At 37.7% G+C, this 27,887-nt stretch overlaps 2 protein-coding genes and 1 long non-coding RNA gene across 7 annotated transcripts in view; all 3 read left to right on the forward strand.

Annotated features, from left to right (window-relative positions):
* CARNMT1 (carnosine N-methyltransferase 1) overlaps positions 1–3,232 on the forward strand; it is a 39,003-nt gene extending 35,771 nt beyond the window's left edge. For all 5 annotated transcript variants that reach the window (XM_027964491.2, XM_060409356.1, XM_060409357.1 and 2 more), the window contains one exon: positions 642–3,232. In XM_027964491.2, coding sequence (XP_027820292.2) covers positions 642–743 — 102 coding nt within the window. In that variant the 3' untranslated portion in view covers positions 744–3,232. The remainder of the gene's footprint in view (positions 1–641) is intronic.
* A 4,720-nt stretch (positions 3,233–7,952) lies between these two features.
* On the forward strand, positions 7,953–13,591 carry C2H9orf40 (chromosome 2 C9orf40 homolog). Its single transcript, XM_027964494.2, has 2 exons — positions 7,953–8,677; positions 13,022–13,591. The coding sequence occupies exons 1-2, from the start codon at positions 8,249–8,251 to the stop codon at positions 13,178–13,180; spliced, it is 588 nt and encodes a 195-aa protein (XP_027820295.1). The 5' UTR covers positions 7,953–8,248; the 3' UTR covers positions 13,181–13,591.
* A 5,107-nt stretch (positions 13,592–18,698) lies between these two features.
* LOC132659169 (uncharacterized) lies at positions 18,699–26,693 on the forward strand. The gene is made up of 2 exons (XR_009599220.1): positions 18,699–20,610; positions 23,441–26,693. It is a non-coding gene; the product is annotated as an uncharacterized LOC132659169 (long non-coding RNA).
* Positions 26,694–27,887: the final 1,194 nt, after the last annotated feature.

The following is a 27,887-nucleotide window of genomic DNA, read 5'->3' on the forward strand; positions in this document are numbered from 1 at the left end:
TCAGAGCACTCAAACAGGAATGGTGATATGGCAGTTACTGGCTTTACTTCTTAACCTCTTTTGTTTTCTAACCCATGAAGTGAAAATAATACTTCTTAGCTTTTGGAATTATAAGGATTTGGGATAATGTGTATGTAAGTGGAAAACTGTCATATCTAGTGTAATCACCTTTCAATAAGTGGTAGCTGACCATTATCATAATACTGGCTTTTGTAGACAGATTGCACGTAGATGGGATGGAAGGTCAGATGTAAGAGGGATATTGTTTACTATATGTACATTTGTACTGTGTGGTCTTCCCTTATGTGATTATAACGATTCATGATACTTCGACTATTGTTTTATTTAGAAGCATTCGATTCATTTAAAAAATAAACAACAGGTTTGTTCTTAAAGATAAAAAGAAGCAATATATTATAGTAGTTTAAGAGTTTAGGCTCCAGAATTAAAGACTTCTTGGGCGTGAATTCCAGTTTCACCACTTACTGTAGGTGTAACCTGTTGTTTGTAAACTGAGATTACTTATAGTGCCAATCTTAGAGGGTACGTATGTGTAATAAATGAATAATACACAGAATATGTTTAAAATAGCACTATCGTTGTAGTTTTCATTATCATTATGATTACTGTTTGCATTTCAGGTGGAAAAAGAATCTGTCTTGTCAACGTATACTGTGAATGATCTATCCATGATGAAATACTACTATGAATGTGTTTTGTTCGTGGTCCGTAAACCACAATAACAGTCTCAAGTGATTATCATCAAGAAAAAAGTTTAATAGCAAATGCTGAAATAAACAACTCAAAATCAACTATCATAATGACAGGACACAACCTCAAATCAGTGGTGCCTTCTTATTCCTAACAAAATTTAGAAATAGTGTCTATTTTCTTAATATGTCTATCGCTTTTTCAGAAATATACTGTGCCATGCATATTTGTACTACACAAGTAAAAATGGAGGAAAGGTCTTCAAGTATACTTTTTCCTTGAAGCCCAGAATTATCTTTCAGTAGAAAAAACTTTATTTCCAGTGTCTTCATGAAGCTGTCCATTAAGTCTGCCATATGAATAACTTATAGTATTGCAATCCATAAAAATCTCCCTTTTTGTTGTTTTATGTGCATCATACATGTTATTTTTAGAGTCTAAGGATCCTTTGTCACTTCCAACATCTGGAATTGGGATTTTGTTTACTTGGAACCTAAGCAATCTATACAGAAAATGTATATCCTTTTATCATTCAAATTATTTTATTTTCTAGCTCAGCTAGAAAATATAGTTAGCATCAAACATTTGATCTTTACAAAATGCTGAGTTTATAGGATCAAATTAGTCTTCTGGTTACACGAAGTTGAACACTTTGAAAGCATACTCATCATGGATCACTCTGAAATATATGAGATCTCAGCATTCTAAGTGAGGCACACAAGTATTTATTAAAGGTACTGCTAGGAAACTGGGAAAATAAGAATAAAATCTGCCCATTTGAAATGTATGGTTTCTAACTATAAATTTGTCAGTTAGATGTTTACAATAATGTCTTTCCTTTAGATTACCTGAATTACAAAAGCAAGCACTTTTTTTTTTCTGTTAAAACAATTATATACTAGTAAAAACTGTCATGATAGTATTAATGTGGAGAAATTTTCATTATGAAATTTAGGGATAAATTACTGCCCATGGTCTGTGTATTTAATATTGTAAGCAGCAGCCATTAGTATAATTTCAGATTAGTATCCATTTTGTTCCCTGATAGCTATAGCTAAAACAGTATATGCTGCTTTAAATTTCTACCTCTAGCAGATCTTTTTTGGAGGGAGTTTTCCTTTGTATTTTTTTAATGTTTATTACCCTGTTTTCCAGTAGCTTGATAAATAGATGACTAATTTAATGTGTTTTAACCTTTTCTTGGAGAAAAGGGAGTAATACTGAATATTTTCATAGATGGTTGTGATGACATAAAGTGACCTCTGTGGCAATTTTAATAGACTTAATCTCAGTAATGTGCTGGTAACATAAATGTCATGTTTTCATAGGAAAACTTATTTATAAATCTTTACACCTTTATTGTCAGTTAGGTGAGGGGAGTCCTAGTGTGATTTGACATCTTACCAGTAGGATCTTTTCTGCATACACTACAGGAGCGCCTGGGCCCTTTATGCCCATGATGCGATAAAGGATTCCATTAAGTTGATTTGTCAAGTTATGGACACCTGTATGTAATCTACTGAATGTTTCTGAAAAACTATTTCTCTTTTTTTGTGTTCCTGAGTACTTGGCAGATGTTCATTTAGTGGGAATTCTGACCTACTACATGGATGAACTTGAAATTAATTGCAAGGGGAAAAAAAATGAACTTATTTTCTTTTAAAGAAAGAAACTTAAAAAGAGCATAAGTATTTCTAAAAAGCCATTGAAAGGAATGCATGCTGTTTGTAATTTAGAAATGCTTTTTATTCACTGATAAGTATTCACTTTTTAACAGCTTGTATCAAAACAAATGATTTTGGTTTTCTCATAAAGGGCGAAACAGGTTGACACCAATGGGTTGGCATTTCTTAAAATTTTTGCTATCAGGTTTTATCCTTTAATAATGTTATTTGTACTTCTAAATTACAGCTTTTAGTTAATTATGAAATCAGTTATTTCATTTGTTTCTTGATTTCTCCTCCATATTATGAATGCTGTTTTAAAAATATACTACACAAATTTGCATCCCTTTTTTTCCCTTATAGCTTTTGTAGTTAATATATTCTAAACTTGAAAATTGTGGTATCTATCAATAATAGAGGTGTCACTGGAGGATTTAATTTTGTATTATGTGTAGAAATAGCTACTAAAGTGTGTAAGCCTTAAAGTTTAAAACATTTTTCTTAAATAACTATACACAGATTTTTCATTTATTTTCATAAAGTGGGAGGAGATAGGTCATTGTGCTTGCTTTCGTTTCTTTTTTTATTTCCATAATATGAAGCAGTACAGGCTAGGGTATGTTAATCAAGTGAGCAAGATGAGATATGTAAAATATAAAGAGAAGCTGTATAAATCACAGTATAAAATATTAAGTTTGGGAATTGTAAAATGTACTGTATTTATATGTAACTCATTCTAAAAGTTACCACAAAGGCTGAATTGGAAGCTTCATGTCTGCATGAAATTTCCTATATTTTTAATGTGTATGATGGACTTAATTTTTCTTGAATATTAAAATCTGACAATTGCTATGAAACTATTTGCTTGCTTGTTTCCATCTAACAGGGGATAACCATAGATATGGGAATTTTAATTAATTGAGAACAATACATTTAGACCCTAGGATTAGCCTTTTATATGCTTCTAGAAAGTCAGTATGATTAGTTGAATTATGAGTATGCTAGGCCTTGTACTCATTAAACTTGGTCTTTGGTTTTACTATATAATCAAACAAGAATTATAAAGGAACCAGTAGAAGAAAATTCCAGCAACAGCCATTAGTATGAGCACTGGACTGGCACTTAGATACTTTTCCTGAATTATTATTTGTGATCTTGGGCAAAGCACTCTGAGTTTGTTTCCTCATCTGTGAAAGAGGATTGATACCACCTAGTTCAGTGGTTTTTATGAGGTCCTCTGTACTGTGAAATATTAAAATGATACAGGCATACCTCCTTTTATTGCACTTTGAAAATAGTGTGTTGCTTTTTTTAACAAGTTGAAGTTTTGTGACAACCTTTGTGTCCAGCAAGTCTGTCAGCATCACTTTTCTGACAGTATTTACTCACTTCATGTCCTTGTGTCATTTTGGTAATTCTTGCAGTAATTCAAATTTTTCATTATTATTGTATTTTGCTCTGGTGATCTGTAAACACTGATTTTAAGGTATGCACATTTTAAAAGACATTTAACAGATGACAGTATAGTGTAAACATAACATTCATATGTCCTAGGAAACCAAAATATTTGTGTGACTCACTTTATTGCAATATTAGCTTTATTGCAGCGGTATCTGCAATATCTCTGATGTATGTCTCTATATGAATATGTGAATGCACACAGTGGACAAGTAAATGTGATGTCCATATGTGTTGACTGCTGTATACACACAAATCAGTTCCACATGGATGAAAGATTTAAATATGGAAGCAAAAATATAAAACCATAAAATGTCTAGAACTTGGAACAGGAAAGGACTTCTTAACAAGTAGTATGTGTAAACCAGAAAACAAAACATTGATAAACTTGACTATGTTAAAATTAAGATTTCAGACAGTAAAAAGTACAAGACATACTGGGAGGAAATATTTATAATATTTACGACAGCTACTACTCATAAGAACGTTGCTTTCCAGAATATAAAAGAAGCTCTTCCAAATCAGTTAGAAAAAACCCACCATACCAACTTTTTAAAGCTGCAAAGAATTTAACAATCCTTTCACAAAAAGCTGGAGATCCAAGTTGGGCCAAACAGAGGCTGGCTGGGATCAGGCAGAGTGTTCTTGAGCATAAACGATAAACAAGAAAAGGCTGATAATGTAGACCACATTTACGTTTAGAACTTACTCAACAACACACCATGCAGAGTAAAGAGCCAGAATAAAACTGCTCCAGGAATGGCCCATAAACTATGTAAAAAGATGTCCAGTTTCACGGGGGAAATACAAACAGGCCACAGTGAGATATATCACACTCTCAGGTAGGACCATACGAAGTTTACTGGTGAGGATGTGACAAAAGCATCTTATCCAGTACTAGAATAAGCTTGTAAAAAGCACTTTAGGAAGCTAGTCCAGGTGAAGTTAAACATAACGCTGTACTACTCAAGAATTCCATTCTGTAGAGACAGGCGGCTCAGTGGTAAAGAATCCGCCCGCCAATGTAGGAGACGCAGGAGACCTGGGTTCCATCTCCTGGAGGGGGAAATGGCAACCCACTACAGTATTCTTTCCTTGGAAATCCCATGGACAGAGAACCCTGGCAGGCACAGTCCTTAGGACTGCACAGAGTCGGACATGACTGAGCAACTAAGCATGCATGCAGAGACATTCTTGCACATGCGCCTTGATGAAGAAACATGCTCATATCAGGGATTCCCCGATGTCTCAAAGAATCTGCCTGCCAATGCAGGAGACTCGGAGACACGGGCTAGATCCCTGGGTCGGAAAGATCCTCTGGAGGAAGAAATGGCAACCCACTCCAGTATTCTTACCAGAAAATTTCATGGACTAACGGAGCCTGGCAGGCTATAGTCTAAGGGATCTAAGAGTTGGACATGACTGAGCACACACACATGTTCATTTCAGTTTAGTTCAGTCGCTCAGTTGTGTCTGACTCTTTGCGACCCTATGAATTGCAGCACGCCAGGCCTCACTGTCCATCACCAACTCCCGGAGTTCACCCAAACTCATGTCCATTGAGTCGGTGATGCCATCCAGCCATCTCATCCTCTGTCGTCCCCTTCTCCTCCTGCCCCCAATCCCTCCCAACATCAGAGTCTTTTCCAATGAGTTAACTCTTCGCATGAGGTGGCCAAAGTATTGGAGTTTCAGCTTTAGCATCAGTCCTTCTAAAGAACACCCAGGACTGATCTCCTTTAGAAGGGACTGGTTGGATCTCCTTGCAGTCCAAGGAACTCTCAAGAGTCTTTTCTAACACCACAGTTCAAAAGCATCAATTCTTCGGTGCTCAGCGTTCTTCACAGTCCAACTTTCACATCCATACATGACTACTGGAAAAACCATAGCCTTGACTAGACGGACCTTTGTTGGCAAAGTAATGTCTCTGCTTTTCAATGGCTGCAATCACCATCTGCAGTGATTTTGGAGCCCCCCCAAAATAGTCTGACACTGTTTCCCCATCTATTTCCTGTGAAGTGATGGGACCAGATGCCATAATCTTAGTGTTCTAAATGTTGAGTTTTAAGCCAACTTTTTCACTCTCTTTCACATTTATCAAGAGGCCTTTTAGTTCCTCTTCACTTTCTGCCATAAGGGTGGTGTCATCTGCATATCTGAGGTTATTATTGATATTTCTCCCGGCAATCTTGATTCCAGCTTGTGCTTCTTCCAGCTCACTGTTTCTCATGATGTACTCTGCATAAAAGTTAAATAAGCAGGGTGACAATATACAGCCTTGACGTACTCCTTTTCCTATTTGGAACCAGTCTGATGTTCCATGTCCAGTTCTAACTGTTGCTTCCTGACCTGCATACAGGTTTCTCAAGAGGCAGGTCAGGTGGTCTGGTATTCCCATCTTTCAGACTTCTCCACAGTTTATTGTGATCCACAGTCAAAGGCTTTGGCATAGTCAATAAAGCAGAAATGTTTTTCTGGAACGCTTCCTTTTTTGATGATCCAGCGGATGTTGGCAATTTGATCTCTGGTTCCTCTGCCTTTTCGAAGACCAGCTTGAACATCTGCAAGTTCACAGTTCGCATATTGCTGAAGCCTGGCTTGGAGAATTTTGAGCATTACTTTACGAGGTGTGAGATGAGTGCAATTGTGTGGTAGTTTGAGCATTCTTTGGCCTTGCCTTTCTTTGGGATTGGAATGAAAACTGACCTTTTCCAGTCCTGTGGCCACTGCTGAGTTTTCCATATTTGCTGGCATATTGAGTGCAGCACTTTCACAGCATCATCTTTCAGGATTTGAAACAGCTCAACTGGAATTCCATCACCTCCACTAGCTTTGTTCGTAGTTAACAGTACAGTATCTTTAAAAATTTTAAAAAACTCAAATGCTTATCAACAATTAAATGGATTCATATGGTGGAATACTGTATTTAACATGAATGAAATTACATGCATAAAAATATGAAGGAAAATAAAGCAAATGACCGGATTTTAAAATTGGGTAAAATTTGAGTATTTTATAGAAGAAGACATACAGATAGCAAGTGAGCACTTAAAAGATCCTGAATATCATTAGTCATTAGGGAAATCCAATGGGATAAACTACAATGAGATACATGAGATATTACGTCCATTCAAAGCCTACTGAAAACAACCTACATGTCCACCGAAAGTGAATGAATAAACAGACTGATATATCCATATATATATAATAAACGGCAAGTTATTCTGCCAGAAAAAGAATGAAAGTTTGCCCTTTGCAACAGTATGGATGGATTTAAAAGGTACGGTGATGGACAGGGAGGCCTGGTGTGCTGCGATTCTTGGGGTGGCAAAGAGTCGAACACGGCTGAGCGACTGAACTGAACTGAACTGATGCAAAGTGAAATAAAAGAAATAAATATGGTATCGTTTTACTTATATGTGGAATCTAAAAAACAAATGAGCAAATAGAGAAACAGTCATAGATACCCAGAACAAACAGGTGGTTGCCAGAGGGGAGGGGGGCTGGGGATGAGAGAAAAAGGGAGGAAATGCAAAGATCAAACAGAAAAGCTACTGTTTACTACCTTACTTATTATATTTCTATAATAAACAATTGGTTACTCCTAACTTCTCACAACAGCCTTGATGTGTAGGGGCGTGGGATAATTAATTACTCATCAGAGAACAATTATCTTCCTTGCATACTTTTCTCTAAATCATAGTAGTTTCTCCCTTTAAATCACTTATACATAATTTTCTTCCTCACGTTTTTCTTTACTTGGTTACTGTTTTTAGTAACTATTAAAAATAAGGTTGTTATTCTCTCATGTCCTTTGACAAGACACACAGTTTTGCTCTAAGAAAGATTTTGGAATCTCACTTCGGACCACCCCGCAGAGCAAGCAAGGAACGCTGCGCTTCCCACATAATTTAAAAGCCAAACAATTTCAAGTTTCAATGGGAAAGCAATGGTGGAATACTGCTACTCAGTGGAATACACAGCTACTCTGAAACCTCTGCAAAGCCACTGGGCCTTTAATAAGCCCGCCTCGCCCCAGGGCGCGCACTTCCGGCCGCGGGGGCGCTCGGGAGCTCGCCCCGGCGAGCCTTCACCAACCAGTGGCTCTGCTTGGCTTGCGCGAGTGCGTGCGCGCACATTTGTGCGCAGGTTCGAATCTCCGCCGCCTCGCGGTTGCTCCCCAACGTCCGGCAGCACTTAGGCGGCAGCGGCGGCGGCGAGGGCTGCGCGCGCGAGCTGGGCCGGATCGACTGCCCCGCCCCCTCCGCCCTCTGCACTTTCCAGCGGCGACCTCGCCTGGACTCGGTCCTCGCCTTCCCTCGCGCGCTGCGCGCTCCGCCCTCGCCTTCCGCCCCCACAGCTATCAGCACTCGGCCTCCCGCGCCGGGCGGGCTCCGCCCGAGCCTCCGGGGCCCATGGCCAAGCGCCGTGCGGCCGAGCCGCTGACGTTCCACGTGCCTTGGAAGCGGCTCCTGCTCTGCGACTTTCCTGAGGAGCCGCCGTCGCCGCCGCTCTGGATCCCGCCGCCGGGGGTCTCGCATCCCGGGCGGCCCCTCGGCTTCCCCGAGCTGCCCCGAAAGCGTAAAATCGACGCAGGGGCTATGACGGAGCCTTCGGTTTCGCCCAGCAAGCGCCGCGACGACGGGGATACCGGCGCCCAGGACGGCGCGGAGCGTGAGGGCCGCGGCCTGGAGACCGGCGAGTCGCAGCTGCTGCAGCCGCCCGTGCGGCCCCGCAGGCCGGGGGAGGAGCCCCGGGGTGTCCGCCCCCCGAGAGGCGGTGGCGACGATGGGGCGGGGCGCGCAGAGTCCCAGCGGGGAGACTGGGGGGCCGCACCGCGCCAGGTAGGGGCTGGTGGTGGGCTGGGCGCTCCGACGGGGTGCGGGCGCCAGGGTTGGAGAGAAAGGGTCATCCTTTTCCAGGCACTGCGCGTCACGGGAAGGAACCTGTCGTCCCCCTCTAAAGTCGCGTTTGTCACGACACCCCTGCCCAAGGTGAAAAGCTGGGGTCCTCCCCATGAGAATGTACACTGACACCCCCCTTCCCCCCGCCCGAAGCAACACACCAAGGGCCCTAGAGCTCGCCTTGGGCAGCGTCTTGGTTTGTTACGACGGGCAGAGAGCACTGAGCTAAACTAGGGGGAGACAGACCGTTGGGTGAGGTATGCACGTGGCCTTGCACCTTCAGCACTTGTGGTCTCCAAGAGGGAAGCAGGGGCGTGGGAGAGTTTGGTGAAGACGTTGACCGTGAACCGCAATAAGTGAAGCTCCGCGACAAAGTTCAGAGAAAGGTGTATTACGTCTGCCTCGGTTTAACGATGATTGTTTTCTGGAATTCGTGATCGGTTTCTTTCTAAAGAGGGTGACCAGTGTAGTAGCCACCAGTTGGACGTCCTTTAAGGGATGGCACAGCTCTTTTGGTTGAGATGAAGGGCCTCCGTATTTCGGGGAAAAGGCATTCTTAACGCAGTGTTAAGTCTGATACTATGGAAAAGGATCAGGAAATTAATCTGGTTCTCAACATCAGGCATATGTATGAGGATCTTTGGAGAGTTCCACTTCCGTGGGAAATGAGCCTGCCCCGTATCTGCACATAAGATGTCTAGATCTGTTGTCTTAGGTGTGACAGCCACTCGAATTATGGCACACCACCTGAGGTGTGACTAGTTCAAACTGAGATGTGCTCAAAGTGTAAAATACACACTAGATTTAAAAGATTTCAAAAAATTTTATATTGATTGGACATTGAAATCATTTGAAGATACTGGCTTGAATAAAATATGTGCTTTTAAAATATGGCCATTCAGTTAATTCAGTTCAGTCGCTCAGTCGTGTCCGACTCTTTGCGACCCCGTGGACTGCAGCACGCCAGACCTCCCTGTCCGTCAGTAACTCCAGAGTTTACTCAAACTCATGTCCATTGAGTCGGTGATGACATCCAACCATCTCATCCTCTGTCATCCCCTTCTCCTCTCACCTTCAGTCTTTCCCAGCATCAGGGTCTTTTCAAATATCAGTTCTTCGAATCAGGTGACCAAAGTATTGGAGTTTCAGCTTCAGCATCAGCCCTTCCCATGCATATTCAGAATTGATTTCCTTTAGGATGGAATGGTTGGATCTCCTTGCAGTCCAAGGGACTCTCAAGTATGGCCATTAGATAATTTTAAATAATGTTTGTGACTGGCATTGTGTATTATTGGGCAGCTTTGGTCTCATCTTAGGAATTCAGGCAGCCTTTGGCACTTAGGGGTTGAACCAGGAACTTTGCAGGTGGAAGAAGCAAATGAAGAACTGAGATTTGAGCAAGTTCTCTTTAACCACTACATCATATCATCTGCCCCACATTTCTCCATTGTCCTAAATATCTTATACATCAAATACTTTGCCAATAAAATAGAGTAGTTTCGAAAGATCTTGTTCCGTGGTCTTCGGAAATTATCCTTTAGATATAATTATTATGATGAGCATTTATTTCTACCCTGGGTTTTCTTGGAATTTAGAAAATGAACCTTATTTAGACTTTTAAAATTCAAACTGCTTTTAGATGTTTAAGTCAGCTTAAGACTGAATGATAGTTCTTAGTTTTAAAGTAGAATAAAGAATTACAATTTCCAGTTAAATCATGTCATACCAATGTGCAAAACCTGAAAAAAAAACAAAAATCTAGGATGATAGTCATCCAGACCTATTTGGTATGGAGGTAAGTACTGGATAGTCTGAGAAATTGACTGTTTCTGTTACCCTACCCATACGTAGGCTTTCCTGACTGAAGTCAGAGTATACTGACTGCAGTGTGCCACAAATTGATAAAAGGGAAATGAAAATGGCAGGTAGGCAAAGGAATTTTTTAGTAAATTGACAGCAGGCATCTGCTTAGAATCTCCTGGCCGCAACCTGTATCTTCTTCCACAGCAGTGACTACATCTAGAAGCTTTCTGCTTCCTGGACTCACTATAAGCCTGAAGCAGGGAATAAGCTTGTTTTGAGGGATTTCATCATAAAGACTAGTCCCCTGTTCTCTTTCCCCAGGAATCCTCATGTTCCATTTTTTTGTCCTTTTCTTTGAGCTTCTTTGAGCAAACTTAATTTTCTTCAGCTTTTTTTCCCCCACTGCCACCAAAGATGCATGATTTTTGTGTTGAGTCTTACAGCCAAGGGAAAATAGGATATAGTAAAAACATGTAGAAGTTAAAAAGCTTTTTCAGTTCCTGCAGCAAATGTCTTCCTTTGTTCCTCTTGTTCTCAGAGCTTAAGTCCCTATCCTTATCCTTGGGATCTGATTTAGGAAGAATTTCCTCAAATACGTCCTTTCTATACAAAGGATGAAATCTAGGCGGAATGATGGTACCTATTTTCTGTCCTAGAATCTCAAGAGTATTTATTGAGTTGTTTCAGGTATTTTCTTAACTGGAGAACTAAAAACCAGGTGTTACTTCAATGAATATTCATATATTTTCTCATGTTAGAGTCATTTTATGCAGATTCAGTACTCTGTCAGTGCTGACCTTTACTGTTATTAATTGATATTTTAAATAGAAAGCAGAAATGGTATGATTTTAGTTTATAATGATGTAGGTTCCTAGGCTTCTTGGGATATAATAACTAGCTATATTTGGCAGTTACAGTGCTAGACCGTAATTCGCACAAGAGCGAAGAGTCTTTTTTTTAATCTATGATGAAATAGACTTCAGTCAAGATGAGAGTTAATGGGTGGTGGAGTTATCATATAAATGCAGACCTGTCCTGTGGGCAAAGTTTGTGCTCTTAGCTAGTAGGTTATACTGACCTTGTTAAGGGATCTTTTTTGATTTGTGTTTTATAAGTAGGTAATTTAAACAATAGATTTTTTTCCAAAAGACAGAGAAATAGGTCATTGTTTTTAACCATTTACTTAATTGAAATTTTTCTTGGCATCGTTTGGGTTATTAAATTTTTATCCCAGTGTTAAGAAATTCCCGAGGAACTCTTAATTCGCTAAGCCTTAGTGTCTAAGGCACTGAATGAACTTATTGAAAACTCCGGTACTCTCCATTTAAGTAACTAGCAACGTGTGCCTATTGAGCATTGAAATGCGGCTAGTCTGAATAGTGCTGGAAGTGTAAAATACCTGGCAGATTTTAAACATTTACTATGACAAGAAAAATGTAAAAACATCACATTAATTTTTTAAAATATTGACTATATCTTGAAATGATAGTGTTTTTGGCTCTACTAGGTCAAGTAAAATTTTAGGATTGATTTCACGTATTTCTTTTTATTCTTTTTTTTTTTTTTTAACTGAAGGTACCAGAAATTTTTAAATTATATATGTGGCTTCTGTTACATTTCTGTTGGATACTGCTGCTATAGCAAGTATGAACCTAAAGTACAGAAACAACTTAATAGACTAAATATATAGATATATGGATACCCATCGAGGAAAGGTGTTAACCTTCAAAGTGATCACCTTGGAAATCTGTATATAATCGCAATGCACAACGTATTTGGGGATGCTTTTGAAATTTTGTGCCAATTTTGAAATTCTTTGGAACAGCTACTTCATAGTTACTTGGAACAGTTTTATAGCCTTTAAGAATAAGCTGTTGAATTTTTAAAGGACTTGCACTCACTTGGATTTATCAGTTTTGGTTTATTGAGTTAAAAGTTCATGTCTTGAACAAAATGGTATGTTTAATAAAATGATCAGTTTCAGATTTTCTTGTTATTTACTATATTCTAATGTTTTTTAGAAGGTTTTCAAAATATTTTAGCCTATGTAAAATCAACCCATTAAAATTCCAAACCTCAGGGCAGAGGCCAAAAGTAAGTTTTAAGATGTGTCAGTATATTTTTTATATTGTTTTCCTCATTGAAAGGTAAAAAATTCTAAGACCATCTTCAGGCATTATTTTTGGGTTGACAAATAGAAGAAAATTCTGGGAAGAGAAGCTCTTGGAGGAGATTCTTTTAAATTTAAACTACTAGCAAGACATACTTTCAGAAATTCATGAAAATGAAAATATGGATTTGACTGAGCCCATGAAGTACTTTGATTAGGCAGAGTTAATAATGTTTATTTGTTGAAGATGCAGAATTAAAGACTGCAAAATCTTATGTGAGTTTGCTTTTAAAACAAAAAATGGGTTTCATGAAAAACCTCAGCTTTTTCTAGACCATTGATGTGCTTTCATCTCTCTCCTTTTCATAAAGCTCAGTGAAGAATTTTGGCAGTATAACACCTTCCAGTACTGGAGGAACCCTTTACCACCTATTGATCTGGCAGACATTGAAGATGTAAGCGAAGACAGCCTGACAGAAACAGCACTGCAGGGCAAGAATGAAGTGGCTGAGATTGATATGGAGTCTTGACAGAAGGAGCTAAAGAAGTGGGTTTTTCTCAACTTGTGGAGACATCTCTAAGTGAATTTATGTATTCTTAAGGAAAAAAGTTATTTTCCATACTTGATGTGTTATCATTCCCAAACCTGAAAAATGAGGAAAAGATGTTTCAAAGATAAATGCCTGTAGTCACTACTGTACCTCCCAATGGGGATTTGTCAAGGATATAGTGCAGTTGTAGGGGAAGTACTTTATGTGTGCATTCTTAAGAAAAATGTATGTGTAGGTTCTAAATATCAGTCTTACAAAAGTAATTCTGACAGTTACAGAAATAGATGGGAAACATTCAGATATTCCTCTTGTTGCACCAAAAAGTTAATTTGTGTACATGAAATGAATATTGTTTTATAATAACTTATTAATAAAATACTTTCTAATACACTTCAGTGACTCCTTTTTTGTTGAACAAATAGCTGACTTAAACATCTGTGCAAACTTAAAATGATGTTCTTTCTGAAACCTGGTATAGTTTTAACAGAGCTTTCTAAATGTAGTGAGAATTTCAGTTTGGGTAGTATGTTTGTATAACTTCCAGTAGTTAATATTTCTTAAACTTGACTTTAGGCCATCAGTAATGGATAAAGAACAAAGAGAATTGAGCAGATGATTCCTTCCCCTCCTTTCTTAGGATAAGAAGAAATTTATATTTCTTTTTTTTATTGTTACTTCTTGATTTTGAATTGCTTTGAGGACATGGTGTTTATTGCTTATTATTTAGACTTGTAGTCATCAACACTCACAACTTTCAAAGATTTTGTATGGGCCGCACTCTTGAGAGGCTCTCATATAATTGTTCTGAGGTGGGCTTGGGTATAACTGTTTTTTTAAGCACCAATCCTTCTTCCTCCCATTTCTCAAATGTGCAGACTGGTTTAAGAACAGTAGACTAATAGTAGGTTTTCCTGTTTAAAGGAGATAACTAATGAGCTGAAGCACTGCCTTCTTAATTAGCTTTGTTTTTCTTTTGCTCTGTTGATGGCTTTGTTACAATTAAGTTGTAATGTTATGAGTCTTTTATTGTTAAAGAAATTAAGCAATTTGTGTTTTCAGTTATATTAGTATCAGTAATTAAGTTAACTTTTGTACTGCATCCAGAGTGTTGGCTTTGTAATTGACTAACTTGTCTTTATGTATTTTTTGTTGTTAATGACATTAGATCCAAAATTTAGGAAGGATGCCATTGAGAAAAAAAGAAATCCTAGTGTGTACTGTAGCATTTAAATATGGGCTGACATTAGTAAGAATATTCTAGAAGAGAAAACAAACTTGTATATCTAAGTCTTTGGGGTCAGGTATAGTTCAAAGTCTTGTCCTACTGCTTTCTACCTATGTAATATTAAATTTGGGCTTCCTTGTTGGCTCAGATGGTAAAGAATCCACCTGCAATGTAGGAAACCTGGGTTCGATCCTGGGTTGGGAAGATCCCCTGGGAGAGGGCATAGCAACTCACTCTAGTATTCTTGCCTGGAGAATCCACATGGACAATTATTTTTCATCTCCAAGCCCCAGATGTGTCAGCTTGTAAAATTAGAATAAATAGTATCTACCTCAGACTATATATATTGTGAAACAATGTACTAAGTACCTGGATCATCTTGTCTAATTCTCATAATATTCTTAAAGGTACAAAAAAGATATTTGGAATAAATGTGCTTCCTATAGTTGCACTTCATTCCGTTTTAATTGCTACTAGAAGTTTTAAGGAGAAGAGCTGGAATTTGAAGAAATAGCTAAGGAACTGTGGAGTGGAGGGTAGCAGTTAAAGTCAGTGAAAAGGGGAAACTTTCTTCCTCCTTTATAGTTAATCCTGAGGGTAGGAAGGTGCCCTTTTATTTTGGGAAGGTGTCCATTTTTTTGCACTGCTCTTCCTAGTGCCTGAACAATGCCTGCCACATAGTAGCAAGCTGCATGAAGGAATGAGTGTATGCTCTTATCTGTTGGGAAGGTCATGCTGGCAGTTTTCGGCCATTTCCCTTAGAAGTGTATACAAAAGCTTTGTTGTAGAGATCCAATAGACATTGGAAATGTGTTAAGTTTATTATGTTTATTGTATAATAACTAAGACTATAAGGACTAAGATGTCTCCCAGATGAGCAATAAGCGATGGTTTACTTTGACAGGAAATTTCATAGGATACCACATTGCAGTGTCTGAGTGAAGATGCAGAGTAGCTTGGATGTCTTTTTCAAGGATATGTCAAAAAGCAAAACCATAAGGTAAAGATTCAGGGAAAATACTTGCTGTTATGTTAAAAGTTTTAATATTTTATGTAGGTGTATATGTATTTTAGTAAAATGTAAAATATATACATATATATTAATACATAAAATATATGTAATATACACATACAGGGTATGTATGTGTGAGTTTACATATATAGAGAGATTTGAAATAATTTTGTCCTTTTAAAAAAAAAAATTGGTTGCCTCAGGTAACTTGGCAAAATAACCTTGTGGATAAATTGAAATGGAAATTAAAAAGTAGGTTGTTTTTTTTTTTAAGTTGTATGCCCTTCACTCAGATTCCCTAGTGTAGTATCTTACATTATCACAGTATGATTATGAACATGAGGAAATTAACATCAGTGTAATTCTATTACACTTTTATGAGGACATGGAAAGAGTGACATCAGACAACTTTAAAGAATGTATGTCAAAAACTTAAAGGGAAGATTCAGATTTCATTGCTGTCTTACTAACATCCCTTTTCTGGCTCAGGATTCAATCTATGTTATATGTTTAGTTATATCTCCGTAATCCTCTTTACACAATTTCTCAAAATTTCCTTGCCTTTCACGACCTTGGTACTTTTTGAAGAGGACTGGTTAGTTATTTCATCAGATGACACTTGATTTCTGTTGATTTGTCTGATACTTGCGATAATTATGCATTTTTGATAAGAACTGCATAGAAGTGTTGTAAGCTCGGTTCATTGTACCGGGAGGCACTGGATGTCAGTTTGTGTCACTGGTGATTGTAACTTTGATTAGTTGGCTAAGGTGGTGTCTGCTATGTTTCTTTCTTGTAAAGTTACAGTTTTCTCCTTTAATTAATAATTAACTTCTGGAAAAGTTTTGAAACTATATAAATTTCTCATTCTGCACACAAATTTTAGAAGCTTGATGATTCTTGCCTGAAATACTTGCTGGTATACGTCAAATGTTAATTTTCTGTTTCCATCATCACTACTATATTTATTGGAATTCTCCTGTAAAGGAGAGCTTTCCTTTCATCCTCATTTCTATAGTCAATTGATTATATCATAATGAGTATATATTTTATCCTATGAGTTATAATCTGTTGCTATCATTGTTTAGTTACACAGATCCCAGGTTTAATCATTGAAAGTCACTTCAAGTTGGTTCTTTTGCCCTCCCCCTTTTAAAATGTATTTTGTTATTTATTGTGTGAATACTGATTAATATTGGGAGAACACTTTTGCACTTAAAAGGTGAAGGATGGAAATCAGTGCCAGCTGTGGCATCACTATGTTACTTAACAATTTGAGTCTTGTTTTTCTCCTTAGAAAATGGGAACACTAATACTTAGCTCAGAGGAACAGAGTTGAGGTGAAATAACATGGTAATTGTGAGGAACCCATAATTGCCACTAAATACATATTTCTCTTCCTTTACAGTACTTGAAGTGCATGTATTCATTATCTTTCTGATAGATAGTTAACTATTAGTGATATCAGTACCTAAAGTTGACTGAGGTAATCAGTCTACGAAGGTCACTTTTAAAGAATTTCAGCTATTTGGAGTCTACAGACCTAAACAATAATATCATAACAGTTTGTATTTGTTGGTTGTATGACCCCATGATAGGCAGAGATGGATCCCAAGATTCCCAGCCCCTGTTGTAACATCCATTTATTTGATCAAACACTAATTTAGGTACTACTGTGACTACTTTGCAGATGTTACTAAGGTCTCAAATCAGTTGATCTTAAGATAGGGAGGTGAACTAGGTGGGCTTGATATAAATCACACAAGCCCTTTCAAAATGAATAGAGAGGTTAGAGACAGAGGAAGTCAGAGAGCTACAAAGTGCGGTAGAGGTTCAATAGGAGGGTAATTCTCTGGCTTTGAAGATTGAGGGAGCCCATTTGCAAGAACCTGAGAGCAATCACCAGAGGCTGTGGGTAAGTCCTTGTGGCTACCCAGAAAGAAAATGGGACCTCAGTCCTACAGCCTCAGGGATCTAAACTAAGCCTACAGCCTGAATGAACTTGGAAGTGGATTCCTCCAGAGAACTTTGAGAAGGAACATAGCCTGGCTGATATCTTGATTTCAGCTTAATGATACTCTGAACAGAGAACATTACATGTCAAACTGGACTTCTGACATACAAAAGTGAGTTAATTCAGTGGTTCCAGATTTTGGGCACCAGAGACCACTCTCGGGGAGGACAGTTTTCCCATGGACCAGGGTGTGTCTGGGCGTGATGGTTTGGGGATGATTAAAGCACATTTATTGTGCAATTTATTTCTATTATTGCATCAGCTCATCAGGCATTAGATCCCAGATTTTGGGCACCCTTGAGTTAATTGAAGAGGTTTGTTTTTCTAGACTGCTTAGTTTATGATAATTTTATTATGCAACAATAGAAAGCTAATAGAGACCCCATCGCTTTTTAGCACTTCCTTATCTTCTCACACAAGATGTCTGCCACAGATGTTTCTCTTGTAAATTCTCTACCCTAGTCCTGAAATTATTTCTCCAAAAACCCTGACTTCTTTATTAGAGAAAAGCATTTAGAAATGAAGAGCTCAGTGCAAGATATACTCGTTGGTATTGGGTATCATTGCTTTCTAGGTCCTCTCAGCTGACAGAACAATAAAATATATTTGTGTACACAACTATATGTATTCCTATATCTGAATATTGTGTCTATATCTGTATAAACATTTTTTTATTTTTGGCTGCACAGCTTGTGCGATCCTAGTTCCCTGACCAGGGATTGAATCCTGTAATGCTAGCACTGAGTTCTAAACCACTGAACCATCAAGGAATCCTGTACATCTTTTTTTAATGGATTTTTAAAATATTTAAAAACACGTGAATTCATATGGAGCTTCCCAGTTTTCGCTAGTGATAAAGAATCCACCTGTCAGTGTGCAGGAGGTATTAGAGATGAGGGTTCGATCCCTGAGTTGGGAAGATCGCCGTCTGGAGGAAATGGTACCCCACTTCAGTATTCTTGCTTGAAAAATTCCACAGGCAGAGGAGCCTGTTGGACTACAGTCCATGTAGAATCAGATAGGACTGAGCGTCTGAGCACATGAGTTCATATTGATGCAATATGGCAGGGTTCATTTTTATCTTCCTCTCTTTCCTTATTTGTTAACTCTTTTCGAGTTGTGAGAAAACTGGGCTGTTTATCCAGAGTGTAATTATTTACTCAATTCTTGCCTCAAATATATATATATATATATATATATATATATATATAAAACACATAATCTAAATTGTTAACCCATACTTCTGTAAAAAGCAGGGTGGCTAATTAGATTACAATATCTGTATACACTTCTTTTGGTCTTTGGTCTTTGGATATTCAATTATACTGTTTTCCAAAGTTACTTCAGTAGGTTCTTATTTCCCATCCCTCTCTTCAAAAGTGGTTATGTTATTTATTTGTAATATAGTTGGGTTCAGTTATTTCTGTTTTGACTTTACATCTTTGTTCTTTTAATTTTATAAGTTTGTAAAACATCCACATAGTTCTACAAGTCAGAACTGTATAAAAATGTGTAATCAGAGAAGTCATTCCCACTACATCTTTTACCCTACTCTCATTCCCTTGTTTTTCCTACTTTATTCTCACCCCTGAAAGTGAAACTCTCATTAATTTCTAATTTGCTCTGTTGCTTTTATTTTTGCACTAATGGGCAGGTAGGCATGGAATTTCTTCTCTATATATAATATATATATATATATAATTCATACAAATTTATTATGAAACTATGATTCTAATAATGAGTAATGGATTAAACTGCAAAAAGTTTACAAAAAAAAATGAACATGAACAAAATATTTTGGTTGAGATCTGTCTGCATCTGTCTAGATGGTTGTCCCTCAGGTAAGTGCATCAGTATTTATTCAGCAGTCCTCTATCGAACTGTTGAATTGTTTCCAATCTTTTCTGTTACAGATAGTGCCACAATGAATTACTTTGTGCATCAAAAAAAATTTCTAATCGATTGTGGTCCTAAATTTACGATACTACTTTCCAATATAAATTGGAAAAAGTTGCAGATAATGCTTTAGTTTTACTAACACCTTTTAAAAAAAATTATTTATTTTAGTTGGAGGCTAATTACTTTACAATATTGTAGTGGTTTTTGTCATATGTTGATATGAATCAGCCATGGGTTTACATGTGTTCCCCTTCGTGAGCCCCCCTCCCACCTCCTTCTCCATCCCATCCCTCTGGGTTATCCCAGTGTACCAGCCCTGAGCACCCTGTTTCATGCATTGAACCTGGACTGGTGATCTGTTTCACATATGATAATATACATGTTGCAATGCTATTCTCTCAGATCATCCCACCCTTACCCTCTCCCACAGAGTCCAAAAGACTGTTCTATACCTCTGTGTCTCTTTTACTGTCTCACATATAGGGTTATCATTACCATCTTTCTAGATTCCTGTATATCTAACACCTTTCTTAAAAGCAATTTGATGATGCCTTAAGAGCCTTACTATAATTTGAACAGGTCATTCTATATAGGAAAATTATCCTAAAAATAACTATTATTTATAATAGTAGAATATTATAAATAAATAATAGCTTTGAAGTGAATGGATGGATAATTTATGTATAACAGAATGAGATCATAATGTTATTAAGAATTTTAATGATATAGAAAAATGCTTAAAAATAAGAGAATAGGGACTTCCCTGGCAGTCCTGTGATTAAGACTCTGCTCCCAATTTGGAGTGCCTGGGTTCAGTCCCTGGTGAGAGAACTAGATCTCACATCTGTTGTGCCACACTTAAGACTTGGGACAGCCAAATATTTTAAAAAATAAGTGAGAATAAAATTAGGTCTTTAAGGGCTGATCAAGATGCAATAAACTCAGTACATTCTTCCTCTTTCCCACTGATTACAACTAAAAACTTCAGCAAAAATAGACCTGTGGTCTCTGCAAACTAAATGAAAACTACTGGATTGGAAACAAAAGTCAAATTTGGCAAAGCAACTCATACAATCTTAAGTTTTCTGGTTTTATTTCTTACCCCTTTTCCCAGCTTTGAATAAAGAGTAAACACTCAGCAGAACTACCGTGGCAGTGTGGGCAGTCCAAATTCTGAGAGAAGCTTCATTTTTTGGGTAGAAGACCAAGAAAGAAAGCTGCTTAGAGTAGAAGAAAGAATTCTGGAGATAAGAGAGCTGGTAAGTAGTAATTCTGTATATAAACTGGTATTAGTCCTGGGCTCCTCCCTAAGGTAGGGGTCCCCACCCTCTGGGATCTAATATCTGAGGATCTGAGGTGGAGCTGTTGTAATAATTACAGAAATAAAGTGCACAATAAATGTAATGTTCTTGAATCATCCCCAAACCACCTCCCCTGCCCCCACCACCCCCGATCCATGGAAAATTGTCTTCCATGAAACCGGCCCCTGGTGCCAAAAATGCTGGGGACCACTGCCCTAAGGTACACATTCGTGGGACAGATTAAAAGCTATGTAGCAAAGACATTGAGAACTAAACCACAGTATGAACTTGTGCCCAGTTTCTTCACTGGTATCTGAGTGATGCATGCATGGGGCAGGCCCTTAGCAACATAGCCAAGACTTTGACAACTAAGTTGACTTTAGAGCCATACCCACAAAAGAGACAGAATTTATGGTCTGAACCTAACTGGGCTGAGTGGCTGCTTTTTAAAAAATCAACATCCTTTAGTGGATTTTAAAAGGACCCATAATCTCACAATGTAATATTTGGGACAAAATACAAAGTACTTAACATGCAAACAATCAGGAAAATGTAATCAGTTTACAAGGGAATAATATGGTAAGACACGTGTTAGAATTAGAAAAGTTGTTTTTGTATTGAAATATAGTTGATTTACAATTAAGGTATATTAGTTTCAGGTGTACAGCATAGTGATTCAGTGTTTTAATAGGTTATACTCCATTAAAAGTTATTACAGGATACTGGCTATCATTCCTTGTGTTATACAATATATCCTTATAACATCTATTTTATACATATAATTTACATCTTTTAATTGCATACCCTTAATTTGTCCTTCCCCTCTTCCTCTTCCGCTCTAGTAACCACTAATTTGTTTTCAATATCTGTGAGTCTGTTTCTGTTTTGAGAGATGTGTGTGTGTGTATATATATATATCTCATATCATTGTATTACTTTTTAGATTTCACATATAAGTGATCATCTTTCTCTTTGTCTGGTTTATTTCACTAAGCATGATATTCTCTAGGTTCATCCACATTGCTGCAAATAGCAAAATTCCATCCTTTTTATGCTGGAATAATATTCCATTGCATGTATATATGGCATCTTCTTTATTCATTCATCTATTGATGGACACTTGGGTTGCTTCCATATCTTGACCATTGTAAATAGTGATGGCTGTGAATGCTGGTGTGCATGTATATTTTTGACTTAGTATTATTGTTTTATGTATTCCCAGGAATGAAATTGCTTGATCATATGGTTCAGTTCAGTTCAGTCTCTCAGTTGTGTCCAACTCTTTGTGACCCCATGGACTGCAGCCTGCCAGGCCTCCCTGTCTGTCACCAACTCCTGGAGTTTACCCAAACTCATGTCCATCAAGTCGGTGATGCCATTCAACCATCTCATCCTCCATTGTCCCTTTCTCTTCCTGCCTTCAATCTTTCCCAGCATCAGGGTCTTTTTCAATGAGTCAGTTCTTTGCATCAGGTGGCCAAAGTACTAGAGCTTCAGCTTCAGCATCAGTCCTTCCAATGAAGATTCTGGACTGATTTCCTTTAGGATTGACTGGTTTGATCTGCTTGCAGTCCAAGGCACTCTCAAGAATCTTCTCCAACACCACAGTTCCAAAGCATCAATTCTTTGGTGCTCAGCTTTATGGTCCAACTCTCATATCCATACATGACCACTGGAAAAAACATAGCTTTGACCATACGGACCTTTGTTTGCTAAGTAGTGTTTCTTCTTTTTAACATGCTGTTTAGGTTTGTCATAGCTTTTCATCCAAGGAGCAAGCGTCTTTTAATTTCATGGCTGCAGTCACCATCTGCAGTGACTTTGGAGCCCAAGAAAATAAAGTCATATACTAGTTCTATTTTTTAAATTTTGTGGGGAACTTCTGTATGCTATAATTTTTTGAGGAATCTCTAGAAGTCATGTGGTAGTTCTATTTTTAAATTTTTTTGAGGAACCTCTATACTGTTTTCCATAGTGCTTACATGAATTTACATTCCCACTAACAGTGGCTCAGGGTTCCCTTTTCTCCACATCCTCTCCAATGTTTATTTGTAGACTTTTTAAAATTCATAAGGTAAATTTATTTTTATTAATTTTTATTGGAGTATAGTTGCTTTACAATGTTAGTTTCTACTGTACAGTGAAGTGAAACAGTGATATGTATACATATATCCTCTCTTTTTGGATTTCCTTCCCATTTAGGTTACCACAGAGAATTGAGTAGAGTCCTCTGTGCTATATATTGATAGCAGATTCTCATTAGTTATCTATTTTATATATAACAGTGTGTGTGTGTGTGTGTGTGTGTGTGTATATATATATATATATATATATATATATATATATACACAGTCTCCCAGTTCATCTCACTCCTCTTCCCCTTCTGATATCCATATATCTGTTCTCAACATCTGTGTGTTTGTAGACATTTTGGTGATAGCCATTCTGACACATGTGAAGTGAAATCTCATTGAGAATTTGATTTGCATTTCCCTGATGATTAGCAATATTGAGAATCTTTTCAAGTGCCTATTGGCCATCTGTATATTTTCTTCAGGAAAATGTCTATTCAGGTTTAGGTATTTTGCCTATTTTTTTTAATATTGAGTTGGTGATCTGTTTATATATTTTGGATATTAACCGCTTGCTGGTCATATCATTTGCAGTTATTTTCTTCCAGTCAATAGGTTGTCTTTTCATTTTGTTAATGGTTTCTTTTGCTCTGCAGAAGCTTTTAACTTTAACTGGTTCCACTTGTGTAATTCTGCTTCTGTTTCTTTTGCTTTAGGAGGCAAGTCTAAATAATATTGTTATGATTTATGCCTCTTAAGAAACCTGTATGCAGGTCAGGAAGCAACAGTTAGAACTGGACATGGAACAACAGACTGGTTCCAAATAGGAAAAGGAGTACATCGAGGCTGTATATTGTCACCCTGCTTATTTAACTTATATGCAGAGTACCTCATGAGAAACTCTGGGCTGGATGAAGCACAAGCTGGAATCAAGATTGCCAGGAGAAATATCAATAACCTCAGATATGCAGATGACACCACCCTTATGACAGAAGGTGAAGAAGAACTAAAGAGCCTCTTGATGAAAGTGAAAGAGGACAGTGAAAAAGTTGGCTTAAAACTCAACATTCAGAAAACTAAGATCTTGGCTTCCGGTCCCATCACTTCATGGCAAATAGATGGGGAAACAGTGGAAACAGTGTCAGACTTTATTTTTCTGGGCTCCAAAATCACTGCATATGGTGACTGCAGCCATGAAATTAAAAGATGCTTACTCCTTGGAGGGAAAGTTATGACCAACCTAGATAGCATATTCAAAAGGCAGAGACATTACTTTGCCAACAAAGGTCCGTCTAGTCAAGATTATGGTTTTTCCAGTGGTCATGTATCGATGTGAGAGTTGGACTATAAAGAAAGCTGAGCACCGAAGAATTGATGTATTTGAACTGTGTTGTTGGTGAAGACTCTTGAGAGTCCCTTGGACTACAAGGAGATCCAACCAGTCCATTCTGAAGGAGATCAGTCTTGGTTGTTCTTTGGAAGGACTGATGCTGAAGCTGAAACTCCAATACTTTGGCCACCTGATGCAAAGAGCTGACTCATTGGAAAAGACCCTGATGCTGGGAAAGATTGGGGGCAGGAGGAGAAGGGGCTGCCAGAGGACGAGATGGCTGTATGGCATCACTGACTCAATGGACATGAGTTTGGGTAAACTCCGGGAGTTGGTGATGGACAGGGAGGCCTGGTGTGTTGTGGTTCATGGGGTTGTGAAGGGTTGGACACGACTGAGCGACTGAACTGAACTGATGTCAAAGAGTATTCTGCCTATGTTTTCTTCTAGAAGTTTTATGGTTTCAGGTCTTATAAGTGGCTCTTTAATCCATTTTGAGTGTATTTTTGTATGTAGTGTGAGGAAATATTCAAATCTCATTTTTTTATATGTAGCTCTTCAGTTTTCCCCAGGACCACTTATTGAAGAGATTGTCTTTTGTCCACTGTATATTCTTGCCCGTTTGCTTATAGATTAACTGGGCATAAATGCATGGGTTTAATTCTGGGCTCTGTTCTGTTCCTTTGCTTTATGTGTCAGTTTTTGTGCCAGAAACGTACTGTTGATTACTGTGGCTTTGTAGTATAGTCTGAAGTCTGGGAGTATGTTACCTCTGCTACTGCTAAGTCACTATAGTCGTGTCCGACTCTGTGTGACCCCACAGACGGCAGCCCACCAGGCTCCCCTGTCCCTGGGATTCTCCAGGCAAGAACACTGGAGTGGGTTGCCATTTCCTTCTCCAAGGCATGAAAGTGAAGGGTGAAAGTGAAGTCTCAGTCGTGTCCAACTCTCAGCGGCCTCATGGACTGCAGCCCACCAGGCTCCTCTGTCCATGGGATTTTCCAGGCAAGAGTACTGGAGTGGGGTGCCATTGCCTTCATGTTACCTCTAGCTTTGTTCTTTTTTCTCAAGTTTGCTTTGGCAACTTTTGTGGTTCCATATGAATTATCTGTAATTATCCATAAGGTTTGTTATTTGAAAAATGTCATGGCTGTTTTGATAGGGATTGTTTTAAATCTGTAGATAGCTTAAGTAGTATGAGCACTAACTATTAATTTATTCAGTCCATGAATATTACATACATTTGCATTTGTTTGTACCATCTTCAGTTTCCTCCATGTAGTATCTTATACTTTCAAAGAGTATAGATCTTTCACCTCCTTGGTTAAGTTTATTCCTAGTTATTTTATTCTTTTCCAAGAAAAATCTCAAATAAAAAGCATAACCTACCATCTAAAGAAGTGAGAAAAGAAAAAAACAAAGCCCAAAGTCAGCAGAAGATAGGAAATAATAAAGACCAGAGAAGTAAATAAAACAGAAATTCAAAGAACAATAGGAAAGATCAATGAAACCAAGAGCTGGTGTTTGAAAAAGCTAAATAAAAACTGACAAACTGTTAGCCAGGGTAACCGAGAAGAAAAGAAAGAGGAAAAAATAAACAAAATAACAAATGATAGAAGAGAAATTACAACCAATACCGCAGAGATGTAGAAAATTATAAGAGAATACTACCATCAGTTATATGCCAACAAATCAGACAACCTAGAAGAAACAGGTAAATTTTTAGACATATAACCTGCCAAGACTGAACCAAGAAGAAACAGACAATTTAAACAGCTTGATACCTAGTATTGGAATTGAACTTGTAATTTAAAATTTTCCAACAAACAAAAGTCCAGGATTGAACAGCTTCACAGGGGAATTCTACCAAATATATAAATAAGGAATAATACCTATCTTTCTAAAAATGTATTAAAAAAAAAACTAAACTAAAAGAATGGAACACTCCCAAATTCATTCTATGAGGCCACCATTGCCCTACTACCAAAACTAGACAAAAACACCACAGAAAAGGAAGTTTATGGTTTTGTTTTTTAGTCCAAGATAGAGTGATGTTGTAATCATTATATTGCTCCTGAATATTTTGTTTGGGTGTTTCTAAAGGCTTACTGAAACTTTTGAACACCTGGACTTTTAAAAATAATATTGTTTTTCATGTAAATAGCTCAATATTTTTAATTAACTATTTAAAATATATTGGCTTGACCTTAAGATGAAAGGTAGTACTTATCAGTCTTACAAAGGGCATTATTACATAATTCTGCAATGCTTATTAAAATTTGAAGGTGATATTTTTATTTTTTTAATATGATAGTTTTCCTAACTTGAGCTTGTAAAGTTGCAGGTGCAAAAGTATGGGTGTATTCAATAATGTCTAATAGAATTCTAACTAAGCTTTACAGGCATCATTTGATCACTGTGTTTCATTGTTAAACAAGCAGCTGTAAAGTCTTGCAGACAAAGATGTTAACCCAGCACATGACTGTATCTGTTCATGGCTAAATCTATCATCTATAAGTGGTAAATCTGTATTTAAAAATGTATGTTATTTTTCTGACCATATAGGAATATATGCTCATTTTGAAAATTCATGAGAGCATGATGGTATAGAAAAATTAAAATCCTGTTTCCAGAGACAATCATGGTTTTAGCTTGATTTTTCTTATCTATAGTTACATATATGTATTTGAATTCAACATCATTGCTTTATTTAATCAAAGAAAGACAAGGACATGGCTGAGTATACATTTAATTTTTTTTTTCAAATTCTCATTGTTTTTAGAACACTCGAGTTGTTAACACAGTCTTCTATTTTTAAGTTAATTTTTATTGGAGTAAATTTCCTTTACAATGTTGTATTAATCTCTGCTGTCCAGCAAAGCGAATCAGCAATGTGTGTATCTATATACCATCTTTTTTGGATTTCCTTCCCATTTAGGTTGCCACAGCCCATTGAATAGAGTTCTCTGTGCCATACAGTAGGTTCTCATTGTACATAGTCATGTCTGACTCTTTGCGACCCTATGGACTATACAGTCCATGGAATTCTCCTGGTCAGAATACTGAAGTGGGTAACCTTTCCCTTCTCCAAGGGATCTTCCCAACCCAGGGATCGAACCTAAGTCTCCTGCATTGCAGGCAGATTCTTTACTAGTTGAGCCACAGGGGAAGCACAAAAATTCCAAGTGGTTAACCTATCCCTCCTTCTCCAGGGGATCTTCCCTACCCAGGAATCGAACTGGGATCTCCTGCATTACAGGTGGATTCTTTACCAACTGAGCTATCAAGGAAGCCAAGGTTCTCATTAGTTATCTATTTTATACATTGCAGTGTGTGTGTGTGTATATATATATCTCTCTCAATCTCCCTATTCCTCCCACCTCCTCTTCTCTCCTTGGTATCCATTTGGTTGTTCTCTACATCTGTTAATGCGCTCTTCTTTTGTGATCTTTCCATGTGCTTGAAATTCTGAAGTATTTTAAAATTTAATTTATTAAAATTCAATAAATTTTGATTTAATTTAATGTATTAATTTATTAAAATGAAATATACTCTTAGGAATTTAAGCAATTCAGATAAGCGTGAAGAAGAATGTAAAAAGGCCACCACTGTCACTTAGAGGTAATATATTTTTTAGCATCTATTTATCTGGCTGTACCAGGTCTTAGTTGTGGCACATGGAATCTTCAGTCTTCATTGCAGCAAGCACGATCTTTTGTTGTGGCATGTGAACACTTGGTTGCAGTATGTGAGGTCTAGTTCCCTGACCAGGGATGAAACCCAGGCCCTCTGCACTGGGAGCATGGAGTCTTAGCCACTGGACCACCAGGGAA

This window comes from Ovis aries, chromosome 2 (genome assembly GCF_016772045.2).
Source record: "Ovis aries strain OAR_USU_Benz2616 breed Rambouillet chromosome 2, ARS-UI_Ramb_v3.0, whole genome shotgun sequence".
Taxonomy (NCBI): domain Eukaryota; kingdom Metazoa; phylum Chordata; class Mammalia; order Artiodactyla; family Bovidae; genus Ovis; species Ovis aries.